At 36.8% G+C, this 13,671-nt stretch overlaps 2 protein-coding genes across 2 annotated transcripts; one reads left to right on the top strand and one right to left on the bottom strand.

Annotated features, from left to right (window-relative positions):
- The first annotated feature begins 315 nt into the window (after window positions 1–315).
- LOC129573199 (uncharacterized) lies at window positions 316–1,269 on the top strand. Its single transcript, XM_055453509.1, has 3 exons — window positions 316–522; window positions 581–856; window positions 920–1,269. Exons 1-3 carry the CDS (start codon window positions 402–404, stop codon window positions 1,144–1,146), a joined length of 624 nt encoding a protein of 207 aa, XP_055309484.1. The 5' UTR covers window positions 316–401; the 3' UTR covers window positions 1,147–1,269.
- Window positions 1,270–1,530: 261 nt separating this feature from the next.
- On the bottom strand, window positions 1,531–10,816 carry LOC129573190 (uncharacterized). Its single transcript, XM_055453494.1, has 10 exons — window positions 10,589–10,816; window positions 10,037–10,465; window positions 4,302–7,679; window positions 3,986–4,202; window positions 3,649–3,915; window positions 3,263–3,456; window positions 2,994–3,153; window positions 2,167–2,784; window positions 1,914–2,096; window positions 1,531–1,811 (listed from the first exon to the last, which is right to left on the bottom strand). Exons 2-10 carry the CDS (start codon window positions 10,106–10,108, stop codon window positions 1,684–1,686), a joined length of 5,217 nt encoding a protein of 1,738 aa, XP_055309469.1. The 5' UTR covers window positions 10,109–10,465; window positions 10,589–10,816; the 3' UTR covers window positions 1,531–1,683.
- Between the last annotated feature and the right edge of the window lie 2,855 nt (window positions 10,817–13,671).

Genomic DNA, 13,671 nt, shown 5'->3' with positions numbered 1-13,671 from the left:
TAAATAAATTTATGTGCAACCAACCTCTGCTTTTTTTTATTTATACATTTTTTACCAATTTTACATGGAAAATTCCGTCTGAAAATAATTTTTTTTACCTACGATTATTTACGATGGCGTTGAACGCTATTTTATTGGAGGACAACGCTCTCGATATTTTAAGATATATTGTGTCATTCTTATGCGCATACACACATTTCGAAATGTGCCCTTTTCGATATAAAAGGTTAATAATAACCACAGAACTGTTTTTGTTTACGCATTCACAACGTTCATCGTTCACTTTAAATTTAAAATTATATCAACAGCAATTATCGTCGTGCAAATCAGTTGCAATTGCAATACGAAAGAGTTAATAAAATCATCAGATTCAGTTGCACGTTCACAAAGCATACGCTAAGATGGCTCGTTTATTGAATATTATAATTTTGGGTGCGTTTATAATATTTGTCAACGGTGAATGGCGTCGAACACCAGAATGTCTATTCAAAGAGTGGAAGAAGAAATTGGAGCCGCTGTTACGTAAATATCAACATTATTTTCATACCTTGCTTCAATTAACACATTTATTTTTCCACAGAGGAATACTACAAACCAAAAAGCATTACAGACATCAGATTCAATGCTATATTTGAATTCCGTTTTCCCGACGATAATGAATTTGCAGTTTGGCTCAAGTTTAAGATAGACGGTGTGCCGCAATTTGCCGTAATCCAAGGATTCGTATATAATACAGGAGAATTGCGAATTTACACTGTCGACCTTTATCCTTATTATTTCGGTTCGAGTGGCCGATGGCAGCGAATACAGAACGATAAATTCAAATCATTGAAGACAGAATTTAAACCATTGCTAAGTAAATATCAATATTTTCACACCTTTCTAGACTACGTTCATTCAACATTTATTTTTTCTCCAGGTGAATACTATGCACCCGAAAACACTGACATCGTAGAAATTTACTTTGCATGGGATTTGGTTGATTCTGACAACGGTCAAACTGAAATATGGACCAAGATTAAAGTGGGTGGTGTATTTTATTTGGCCGAAATGAAAGCATTCAGAGATGAAACGGGAAAAATAACCGTTATATTTGTGAACAGATACCCTTTTAAGAGATACCGTTGCCCAAAGAAATCATGTTGAGAAAATATTAAATACTTTTGAATGTAGGCAACAATTGCTTGGATAATCACTTTTTATTTTATTTTAATAGCAACTGTTAGCAATAAATGCTCAGAAATATTTCGGAATAAAAAACATTTTTTTTCCAAAAGAAAAGCGAAATTGATCTTTGATTAATTGACTCTCGAATAAATTTTTCGTTCAACTCCTATAGGCATCAGCTCAGCTGATTCAGCTGCTAAGTAGAAAAATTGCATCTCTGTTTGCAAAAGGTGTTTTTCAAAATGTGAGTCGGCCTGTCACTTCAACATTCAATTCACCAGAAGAACGAATAGGGCAGGAGATTCAAAGCAAAAAACACGTTCACTAAAAAATTCATTGTAAAGCCTTGGAAAAACCAAAGTGTTTTACTTATCCAACCATTTATTTCTAATAGAAATTTTCTATTCTAACAATGTCAAAAAAGTGTTCATTCAAAACGGTCAACATTGAACAGAGTGTTTTTTTTTCGTCATAAAATGAGTATTCTAAACCTTTTAACTAAAATCTACGTAATTCTTAATTTATCAGATTCATCTTTTCCTTAATCCATTCCAAGTACTGTTTAACTTTTACGTAAACGCCAGGCTTTGTTGATTCGCCGCATCGTTGACCCCATGAAATGATGCCATACAATGAGTTGACACCTGCAAATTTTCCAGAAAATTGTTATTTTTCGTAGAATAAACAAAGTATGAGAGAGTAGAACATTTGAATAAAGAAAAAAAATTGTCCAAAGACTAACTCACCACTTTCGTCGGCACAAACAAGAGGTCCACCTGAGTCTCCATCACATGCGTCAACTCCACTTTGATCCAAAAATCCTGCGCAAAACATTGTGTCCATAATTTCATCTCCGTAAATGTCTTTTTGTCGGCAGATTTCCTGCGCGATGAGTGGTACAGAGGCTGCTTTTAAGTCGAGCGATGGAGCTGAAAGAGTTGAAAAACGATTTTTAGATTTCATTTCATTTTTCTATTGTTTGGTCTTTTATTAACTCACTCGATTTTCCGTATTGAATCGATCCCCATCCGGAAATGGTGCAATTTTTGCCTGGTTCATAAATGGTTTCTTGATCCGGTAGACAAATTGGTTGGATGTAATTGGTGAACTGAATCGGTGTCTTGAGTAAAATAAGAGCAATGTCATTATTCATTAGCTGTCCTTTGCGGAACTCCTCGTGAATGAACCAATTTTCGATGAAAATTTCCACTTCCGATTCTTCTCTGATCTCAGAGTGATGATCACCCAAGCGAATGAAGTAAGCACCCTTCGGGAAGCCAATTAAGCAATGTGCTGCAGTGAGAATGTGAGTTCTCGATATGATCACAGCGCCACACCAATGCGACGAACGACCATTTCGACCGCGAGCACGGATTGTCGCTTGCCATGGATGATGGCCACGTTTCGTTCTCGATCCACTGATCACACGGAATTGACCAATGCTCTCTTCACTGTCATCGTCAGCCGTAACTTTCACTCGACCACACACATTTGAATGATCGGGAATACTCTTGCTGCTCCGTTGCACTTCACGAACGTAGTCACGAGTTTCACGATTGGTTAAGCGTTGAGGCAGAGAGTCACTGGAGATGTATTGACCACTTTTGGAAATCGAACCTGGCAATGAAAAGGAAGCATGAAAAGTTGAACAAAAATGCGAAGAAATGAATTTCCAACGATCAAATCCAATTATTTTTCTTGGAAAATCTAATGAAAATTTCTCAGTTATGTAAAAAAGTGGTAAATCTCAAATGAAATTAGAAAAAATTCTAGCTCCGTCTTCTGTTTCTCTTCAATGAAAATTTCAAAGAAAGACACAAACTCACCATGCGAACATCGAACACTAACATCTTCCGTATGATTACAATTGCTCTCACTCCAATCAAAGTGCATGCATTTGTCCAATGCAGTTTCATTACCAAGGCAATCCACTTGATCCAACCAAATTGGCCCAGTGCTCATTCCATATCGACGATTGACCACAGTCTGAAAATATGTTTAATGAAAACGACGTGAGAAAATTGTAATAGATAAACTTTGGAAAATGAGATTTTCGAAATTGGAAAGAACAGAAAGAAGAAACCAAATGACTTACCGCTGGTCCAGTGAATCCAAGTGAGGTACAGAATACGGCAGCTTCTTTGTTTCCAAAGTCATCATCACAAACCGTGCCCCAAACACCGCGGTATTTCACTTCAACTCGACCTTCCAATTCGGTTCCATCCGACAATCGGTATTCGATTTTGGCGTTACAGTGCATTGAATTCTCATCGGTTCCATCGGTGCAATCTGAAAGTAGCGGAGTTGAAGGGAATGTTTATGAATGGTTTGGAATCGATTTAGTGAAATGAAAGATTGAATAAAAAATATCATCAAAATAGAAATCACAAATTATCGTGTTTTTCTGCTCATTGATTCATGCTCCTCTTTACATCGAACGTGACAAATTTCGATGCATTCGAGAAAAAAAATCGCCCATACCTTTAATTCCATCGCACATAAATTCCATTGGGATGCACTCTTCGGATTCTTGGCACAGCCAGTGATTAGGAGGACACTGCATAACAGTGACTTTGCACACAACACCAACAACCTCTTCAGCATTACAGTCACTAATGCCCCATCCATCAAAATCGCATTCTTTCAACGATGTTTCATTGCCTTGACACGTCACCTCGTCCATTGTAAACATATTCTCTCCTCTGATATTCGAATTCGGTGGAAAGAATGAGTTCGGCTTTACCTCGGCTGAAAAATCATTTTATCCATTAGAAAAATGTCTTTCTCTCGTTATGATAATTCAAAATATTTCAAATACCTGCTCCCATATTGAATCCAAGTTCACGACACAGTACATTTGCATTGGTTAATGTGAATTTGTCGTCACAAACGTAGCCCCATTTGCCAAACGCTCTTACTTCAATGCGTCCCATGTGTTTGTGGCCTTTATCATGCGATAATCGTACTTGATAGTTCACATGCGGGCAGTTCAATTCGTCATATCGATTGCCACAGTCATTTCGTCCATCGCACAACTGAAAAAGGAATTGATCACATTAGTTTCAAATCAAATACCAAAATTTATTTATTTCATGAAAAAAAAAAACTGCTCAAAATCTCAACGTATCACTCACCTGACTGAATGGGATGCAAAAGCCGGTACCACAATCGAATTGTCCATCGCATGTCGACACCTCACCATATTGTGATTTACCAAATCGACTAGAAGTGGTTGGTTTCTCTTGATTGCCGAGCAAATTGGGTGACGGAACTGAAGCAGTTGTTGGTGTGGTTTGTTCAGTATTGCGATTATTCTGTGCCCAACCAAAATTGGGTGCATTTGTGTGATAGTTTGGACCGAAATGAGGATGACCATTATGGAAATGACTCGAATGCATTTGCGTCAGTTGCGATGGTGATGGGCCATGTTCAGATGGATTGGATGGATGATGGTAGTATCCAAAAGCTGGACGTGATTGGGTATGAGCTCCTGGAAAGGTAATCGGAACGGGATCATTAGTTCCCGGTTTGTAATATGTTGGATTATTCAATTCCGGATGCTGTGCATGGAATTCGGGCGAATGTGTAAAGCCGGGCGCAAATGACGATGACGATGGTAGTGGATGATTTGAATTATGATTGTATGGATGGAAATGAGCTGCGGGTGCAATGTCATGGTTCCTATGCGGCGTTGTCTCTTCAACAGTTTTCTTTTCGGTTGTCGATGAAATTAGCTCAATGTCCGAACGAAGTTCAGTCTTTGGTGATTCTGGTAAATTCTTAACGGCTACATTCTCATTCAAAATTGCGGTGGCCAAACTGTCTTGTTCAAGTGCTTTGCCATGAGCTTTTGAGCCATCATCAATCATATCAAGCAATTTATTTTCGATTTTAGTCATTTGCTCCGAGTCATTCGGAACTTTTGTGTCATTTTTTGCTATGTACGGACGAAGTAAGTACTTTAATGCTTCGCTGATTGGAATGTAATCGGTTTCATCCTTTTCTTGGGTTTCGTTTATTGGCTGCGTAAACGGTTGATAGTAAATGTGATTGTAGCTCTGCGGCTGTGAATATGAGCGTGGAGTTACGGTTGTCGATGATGTTGTTGTTGCCGGTGTTTTTGTTGGTCGATGATAAATTGGCATCACATGCTCATGACCGGATGGAATTTTCATCACGTTTCTATTCTCTGTCGTTGATTCAGTTGGTTTGATGTGAATCAGCCCTTTTCCTTCACGTGGTTGATATGTATCAATGGCGAAGTTCCGACTTTCGAACGTATCTGGCTCGATATCACCTCCTTTTGATGGCTTATCAAGGTCGCCGTAGAGTGGTCTCTGACGATTTTGATGGTCAACCGGGATATTCCGACCGTTTTGCTGATCAATCGGAATATTTTGCGGTCTTTGTGGATTTTGACGATCAAATTTACCATTTTGATGATTATTCAATGTGTTTTGCGAACCAGGATATGTGGCTCTGTGCCATGGCTGAGTGTTTTCATAACCTGATTGCGAATTTTGAAGTTCAGGATGCAAATTTTGCGATCCAGGATAATTATTTTGCCACTCTGGTGGTGGATTTGATGGTCTTTGATTACCATTCTGCGGCTTTTGTTCATCCGGATAATTTGATGGAGAGCGTCGATTTTCGAGTGGCAAAACTGACATATCCGGAATGAAATATGGCGTTGGATTTGTTGGTGTTGCTTGAGTCGTTTGAGAAAAGCTAAATCTCGTCGATGGTGTTGTTGTTTTGGATTTCTTTTGTCTATCTTCGCCATAAATCTCATTAGCTGAATCATCTGCTAGGCCGTTAAATGGACTTTCCCCGCCATTGAAAACACTTTGACCGTTATCGAACTCTGTTGCTTCAGTTGGATACAAATTACCTTCATCCACTGGTCTCGCATTACAATTCTTCACATTTGTTGCAAAGTCACATATTTTCAACGTGGGATTAAACATAAATCCTGCCTGGCAGCTTTCAACTGCGATTCGACCATTTTCACAGGTCACATATCGGCTGCAATCGTATGGATGCGCATGCAATCCAGTGCGATCCTCTTCACATTTCGATCCAATGGTTTCAAATCCACTTGGATAAACACTATAAATTTTGGTAATCGTTGGTTCACGTTCTGTCGTTGTTGGCGGTGGTACTTTTGGCGTGGATTTTGGTTGTGGATTGGAAAAATATTTGTTAAAATCATTGGCCACACGAGATGACATGATATTTAGCTCAGGAAATTGTTGTGGAGTACTTTCGGTTTTTTGTTGAGTTAAGAGAGCATCATCGATACTCGATTGAGTTGGATGAGTGGTTGAATCTAAAGAGTTGCCTGTGTTTCCCCATTCCAAACGTGGATCGATCCGATCTTGCGGCTGTTCCTGAACACTTTCATCGACGCGACCCGATCGATTATTAGAGACCGTAGGTTCTAACGGCGGAAGTAGAATTTGACTGGGAATTTGCACGATTTGCGTCTTTGGCGATGATTCTTGCGGTGTTTGATCGGGATATTGACCGATGGAATGTAAGTCGTCATTGATGGTTTCAGCGGTGAATGATGGAGGCGATGAAAATGAATTTAGAGAATTTAGACCGTCATTACTTTGTTGTTGTCCAGTTGCTTGTTGATGGTTGCGAATGTTGTTCTGCGGAAATTGTGGTGGGTGATATGGCTGTTGATACGGCCGATGTGTTGGATTGTTTTGATGATGGTGCGGGAACGGTGGCTGTGAATGTGCTCGAGACGAAGTGTCCATACGAAGATCCATCACTCCTTCTCCGTAGAATGGCTCGGCTTGGGTGTTGGAAAAGGTGCCCGTGTGTGAGTTGGAATTTTGATTTGCGTACGAATTTGTATTCGAGTGTGTATTCCAGTGTGAATTTGCATTTGTATTCGAGTTCGTATTTGAGTTCGGGTATGAATTTGTGTTTTGATTCGAATAAGTATTTGTGTTTGTATTTATATTGGTATTCGTGTCGTAATTTGCACTCGGAGCCACGTTGCCGAAAGGCCGGTTGCCGCAATTAACTTTGTGTGGCCAATCGCACACCTTGAACACATCATTGAACGCTGTACCCGGTCCACAATCCTGATGAAATGTGCGCCCATGATCACAATTCAAAAATTTTGTACAATCATACGGATTCGCGAACAAACCACTTGCACCACGTTCACATTCAAGTGGTGCGAACTCTTGCCGTTGGGAAAATCGTTGGTTTAATGCCGGTAATTGCCTTTGATTTGATGACAAACCTTCGTAATGGCCGCACTTCACTTTTGATGGATTATCACATTCTTTGGTCCGTGGATTGAACATTGTGCCCGGCGCACAGCTTTGAATCGTTCCTCGACCTCGCCAACAATTTAAATATTGACGACAATCCATTGCGTATGGAATTTGCCCCGTAAAGTCTGGCGGACATTCGGTTTTTGGTGATTCATCGTTTGGGATGAAATTATTGCGATGGTCGTGATTTTGACGGTCGTGCGGCGTGTGGACCTAAGAAGAAGAGGGAGACGTGATAAATTTGGTGAGAAAGTGGAAATTGTTGATTTTAATCAGCGGAATGAAACAAAAAAAAATTGTTGATCACGTTCGAATGGAGAAAAAAAGCAAATTTGAGTCGATAATTTCTGGAATTTATTGATTTGCCTTGAAATCGGCGCCAATCAGTAAAAAAATGATTAAAAGATGTGAAAACAGTCATAACATTAGAAGAAGTGAAAAAAAATCACTGGAAAATCAGTAAAAAATGGTCGTTTTTCCAGAAAAACATGTGGAGCAATAAAATCAATAAATTGTGGAAATTCACAAGCAAACACAAAAAATGGAAATTTTTGATAGAGTTTTAGATTGATATACTCTTCTAAGAACTGAAAAAAATTTCTTCATTGAAGAATGAATGGAATACCAGGAGAAAAGTGATTTCATGAAGGGAAAGAACAACATATTATGTCAACATATAAAATTCGGCAATAAAAACTGGCATGAAAACACCCAAAAAATCTATTTTTAAAGATGCGATCATGAATTTTTTTGGAAAGACCATTTGTAAGGAAGCAAAATTGTTCCACAGAATAACTGAAATGAAATTGCGTCGACATTTCATTAGCGTTATTTTCATCCGTGTGTTATCAGTTTGTGAGATTCAATCGTTTTTGCAATGCGTATTTGTGTGGCCTTTGACCAAGCACTGTCTGCTTGCACATTGATTCTTTTGCTGTTCAAACACTTTTTGTTTTTACAAATATTTTTTCCAAACAAAACGCCACATATCGACGATTCTTCCAAGTAAATCCGATTGCCTGGACACATATACTTCGACTCGATCGTCCGCTAACAAATCGCTATTTACAATAACCGAACGAGAGACATTATCGACAAAATGCCTGAATTGAGGTCACACACTTTCTGAGTTCATGAATATACTTTTTGTGCGCACATCGGTAATAAGTAATGCTTTGTTAAATTTCCTTGCTCGCATTACGAATAAACGGTAAAATGGAGTAATGCAGTAGCAAATGGAGAGCGGAGTGAGAAATGCTAATCAGATTTCATTTAAAATTGAAATAAATTAGAAGTTCAACACATATTTCGGACACAAATCACTCATCTTTATTTGAGAAACGTTTTTAACACGAATTGCAACATTTTTTGGAGACAAACGATGACAGAGTCGGACAATGCACTATTGCACAAGTTGAATCAACATTTTTGAACACTGAATTATAGCAATTGTGGATATTTTTACTGACGACATCAATTTTTTATGCTCAATCATTACTTTTGAATGGGTTCATATATGCAGACACATGGTCTGACTCAGGCTACCTGAGTAAAGTTCAGTTCATACAAAAGCTACGTCATTTTGCGGTGTAAAAAAATAACAATATTTTGTAATGTAAAACTCATTCGCAAATTCTTTGAACTAATAATAATTGCTTTGATAATATTTTTGATCTCATTTTCTTGATGGTTTGATAAATGACATATTTTTTTTCTGCTTTTTTCATCTCATTTCAAAAACAAATTATTCACAGCTTCATTTCTTTGAATTTTAACAAAAATTCTGAACTGAATTTTGAAACTGACGTTGAATTGATCAAATTTTTCGATCATTTTCACAAATTATTACCATGAATCTATGGGTGAGATTGAGAGTGGTGTGGGTTTCACAGACTTTGTATTGGAATAAGGAGAGTTTGTTCTCAAGAGGTGAGTAAATCTTGAAATAATTTTTTTCATTCCAATATTTATTGTCAAAAGTTGTATACAATAATAAAGTTTCAAAGCTATCAAATTTAATTAGACCAACACATTTTGCGAAAACATCAACTAATCAACTACTTCTTATCATTAAATTAAAAGTCGTAAAAAATCACAAGTGAAACATACTCCACTTTATTGTATTGTAAGTCATCCAAAAACATACAGTACTCTCAATTTCACCCATAGACATGATAGATGAATTGAAAATTGTCTCTTTTTGCTTCAAAAATAGTTTAATTATGAAAAAAAGTCCAACAAATAACGAAGAGTGCACAAAAAATGAACTAAAAATCAGAAATCAAATTTAAACAGATAAAAAAATCCTTGTTTTGAATTTCTGTTAAAAAGAATTAAATTCGTTTGAATAATTCCTTTGGTAAATCCATTTCTTTGGTTTTCCCCGGTTTAATTCAAATCTCTTGGTCAAAATCAACAACATTATCAACTTCAGTGTCATTCAAATGTTTTTTTTTTCGGGATTGAGTCATGCTATTACACAACGCATAATTCCATTTAAACACATATATTTATTATAATCATCTTCGCAACAATTCAATTCACTCAAATAAAAGAGATAATCAACTAACCGATTGCACATAATCGACGACACTTAAGGCCAAAATAAAAATGGCACAACAACTTTGGTGTGTTAGCTTCATGTTCTTTGGTATTAATTTAAGCACATTTCGCAATCTGAAACACTATTTATGGAAATTTGGTTACGTCTTATAAAACAAAATAAAAAATCGTTCATTCAGATCTGAGCTCAAGTTCTAAACTGAAACCGATCGTATGCTCGAGTAAGTATTAACTGATCGACCAACCAACCGATGCAGTACGACATTGCTCATCTCATTCAATGCTCTTTGCTACTGTGTTGATAATGTGTTTCACAAGCGCTGGCCGTTCGATGCGTAAGCAGTTAATGGCATAATTCCCAATGGAAAACAAGCAAGGAAGCAGAAACGTTGGGAATTGATTGAAAACGGATAAAAATTCACTAAAGGCCGGAAATGCTGATTTGAAAAGAAAACGAAAAAAAAAATGTTGGACAAAAAACATGCTGATTTGCTGATTAAAATAGAAAAGATAATTTAAAAAAAAAAACTATGAATTTTGAATGAGTACAATGCAATTACATGAAAATCACCCTGTGGCCCGAAGATCATTCGTTATCGTCGTCATAAGTCATCTGTTATCAAGTGAAACACAGATTAAACGAAGTTCAAGTGAATGAGTCAAGACGATATAGTTGAGACCAAAACAGAAAACAAAACAAGCCATTTTTGCGCCCAAATCAAATCAGTTCGCAGAATTGCGGTGTCGTATCAGTATGAAGTTCCCTAAACATTCGGATCCGTTTGAAGGTTAGAAAACTAATTTCCGACTTTTTTCCCTCTCTTTTACGCACTTTTCGTATCAGTTTTCATCTTTTTTTTTGTTCATATTGCACGCATGAGTTTTCTTTGTGTGTTGATGTTATCAGGACCCCCTTTGAATGCTATAATGTAGCAGCTCTGTGCATGTACGCAGTAGCATTTATTTGTCTCTTTCTTATTTATTTGATTGAAACAATGGCTATGCCGCAGGCTAGTTTTAGTCGATAATTTGTTTATTTCTGGTTTATTTGGTTATTTCTTTCTTATTTATCTTCATTGCTTGTGTGTACTTGTTCGATTAATTGGTCGGTCGCTTGGAATCAATTAATATACATTTGGTCCCTTGCAAGAAATGCGTCCAACATCTCGATTTGGGATTTCCAAACAATATGATCAATGTTCACTTGATTGAATCCAATTGAAATTGATTAATTGGCGTAACCAAACACGAGCCATCTTCGAATAACGCGACGAACTAATTAGAATCATATGTGTTGTGTAATGGATTTCCTTTGAAATACCCAAAGTACTGGGAATTTTTACTGCCGTCGCCGTCGCTGCTACTGATGCTGGTTCAATTGAGACACTTGTTACAATATTTAAATGAACAACACAATGAATTTCATTCAAAATTATTTGCTCTAGATGTCTGAGAGTAGAGACACATTTGCGATGCGATAGTTTTGTTGAATTTTGATTGATGCTTTTATTACGCGGTGTAATTAAACTTATTTTTATGGAATGTTTACGCTGCCATCATGCTTATGATGAATGATTTTGTCTCTGGCTAAAATTCAGTTAGAAGGTTTGATGATTTTTTTTTGTTTATTCAGAGTTTGAAAGAAAATTTTGTTTATTTGGAGTTTATAGGAATGCTTTGTTCATCGCGTAGTTCAATAACAAACACAAATTATGAATGAATTGTATATAAAGTCATAAAATTTTGAATTCATCAAAATCCATCAGTCAGCCTGCATCATTGCATTAAATGCATCGATAAATGATTTGCTTCCAGAAATTGTCCAAATCGAGTGGAAAATTTTACAATCATCAGAAATTTTCAAGTCTTTTTCCAATTCACTTAAATCGATTCTTCTTTATAGGGGAAATTGGGGAATTCCGGGCCATGGGGAATTGCGGGCCACCCGACTTTTCTATGTCACTTGAATAGTTATACAAGTCAAAATTGCTTCATTTGTCTTGTCTTAGCCTAATATCAGTTTCCTATCACCACTCGACGCGTGAACACGTGCTGTGAGCCCTCTGCAATAAGTGCATTTACGAAAATTCTAAAATATTTTTTTCTAATCATCGTGTTTGCATATTTTAAACGACCTTTTTTCGATGACAAATTCAGGTAAGTATGTTTTTTTTTATGGTGTGTCATTATTCTTTCGCCTCACAAAAGGAATTTTGCATAAAGATACATTGAGTGAGTCATGCGCAACCATCTTGTAATTATGAGCATTTGGGGAATTCCGGGCCATTTTTTCTGGGGAATTACGGGCCACTACATTTTTGACATTAGATGAGTTCAAAAAGCATGTTTATTGCACATTCAATGTTTTTCAAGCCAAATTTCGATAAAATATCAGTTAAGTGTCCTTTTCAAACATATATTTTTGTTTTTCGACAATTTCGTAGTCATGACACCGATGCCAAGTTATTATGCGAAGAAAGAGCCAGAAATTGGAAAAAAAACAACAACGAAAGGATGCAAAAACAATACCACCAGGAACAAAGAAGCGCAAAGCCCTTGCAGTATCAACCACGCCAAAGAAGAAACAGCGCACTCAATCTTCTACTGAAGAAGAAGAAGAAGATGTTTACATCTGCATCATTTGCAAGGAAAGCATGCCAAAGAAGCTCAATCGAAATAATTCCATTCATTGCGATTCATGCGACTAAGCAGTTCACTTGAAATGCGCCAATATGACGACCAGCTCCTTTACATGCGCTACCTGCGAATTATCGGACTAATTTTGATCTTGATTTAATGATTTTTCAATTTCATTTCATTTAAAATAATTTCTTTTGTCATTTTGAACGATCAATAAACATTTTTCACCAATATATTGTCTGTTTTATGTCAATCCATGAAGTGGCCCGCAATTCCCCATGATTTTCGAGAATGTCAAAAACGTCCTTTTTTTGCCAACCACAAATTTTTTTTTAGCAAAGTTGAATTTTTATAAGTGAGAATACTCCAATGGTAGGATTTGAGGCGTACTACAACTGAGATATTCTAATTTTGAAGAAAATTATATTTATCACAAAGTTATGAACGAAAAATAAACTGTGGCCCGGAATTCCCCAATTTCCCCTATGTGATTCAAACCGTATTTCAATGCATATCAAAGAGTGTGATTTCATAGCGGAGCAATTGAACTGAGCTCAATTTGCTGACTCAGACGCCTAAAGCATAATTTTAACGCATTCACGGTAAAAAATATTCATCTTTGCATAAATCCACCTTACCAATGGTTAGTAAAATTGATAAAGAGCGTGTATTTTTGCTAGACATGAAAATATTGCACTGTGAATGCGTTAAAATTACGTTTTATGCGTTATTTGTTGATAAAGATTTGTTGTTAGAAAAGAAAAAATTGCGTTTTTTTTTTTCAGTTACTTTTCGGCAATACCGTGCGGTGAGTCTATGTACGATATTTAGGATTATTTCTCACCGTTTATATTTTCATCTTAACGAGCATTTGGTCTAGGCGTTTCAAGAGCTTCATCGTTTGTGGGTCGTAGTTATTTTGAAAATACGAACTTGTGCATTGGACGGTTCTCAGCTGGCATTTTATTTACGCCTGTTTTTCGTTTCAAACTGATTGATCATT

This window comes from Sitodiplosis mosellana, unplaced genomic scaffold, assembly GCF_009176505.1.
Source record: "Sitodiplosis mosellana isolate CC-2019 unplaced genomic scaffold, AAFC_SMos_1.0 Smas_scaffold_5998, whole genome shotgun sequence".
Lineage (NCBI taxonomy): Eukaryota > Metazoa > Arthropoda > Insecta > Diptera > Cecidomyiidae > Sitodiplosis > Sitodiplosis mosellana.
The sequence above is the reverse complement of the archived record's forward strand: the minus strand, read 5'-3'. Positions and strand labels throughout refer to the sequence as shown.

Excerpts from the sequence above, each read along its gene's own strand:
- LOC129573190 (XM_055453494.1), bottom strand. The coding sequence starts at position 10,108 with ATGAAGCTAACACACCAAAGTTGTTGTGCCATTTTTATTTTGGCCTTA. Across the intron at positions 3,916-3,985 it reads TGGATTCAATATGGGAGCAG|CCGAGGTAAAGCCGAACTCA; the intron begins GTATTTGAAATA and ends ATGATTTTTCAG. Across the intron at positions 3,154-3,262 it reads TTGGATTCACTGGACCAGCG|ACTGTGGTCAATCGTCGATA; the intron begins GTAAGTCATTTG and ends ACATATTTTCAG.
- LOC129573199 (XM_055453509.1), top strand. The coding sequence starts at position 402 with ATGGCTCGTTTATTGAATATTATAATTTTGGGTGCGTTTATAATATTT. Across the intron at positions 523-580 it reads GAAATTGGAGCCGCTGTTAC|AGGAATACTACAAACCAAAA; the intron begins GTAAATATCAAC and ends ATTTTTCCACAG. Across the intron at positions 857-919 it reads AGAATTTAAACCATTGCTAA|GTGAATACTATGCACCCGAA; the intron begins GTAAATATCAAT and ends TTTTTTCTCCAG.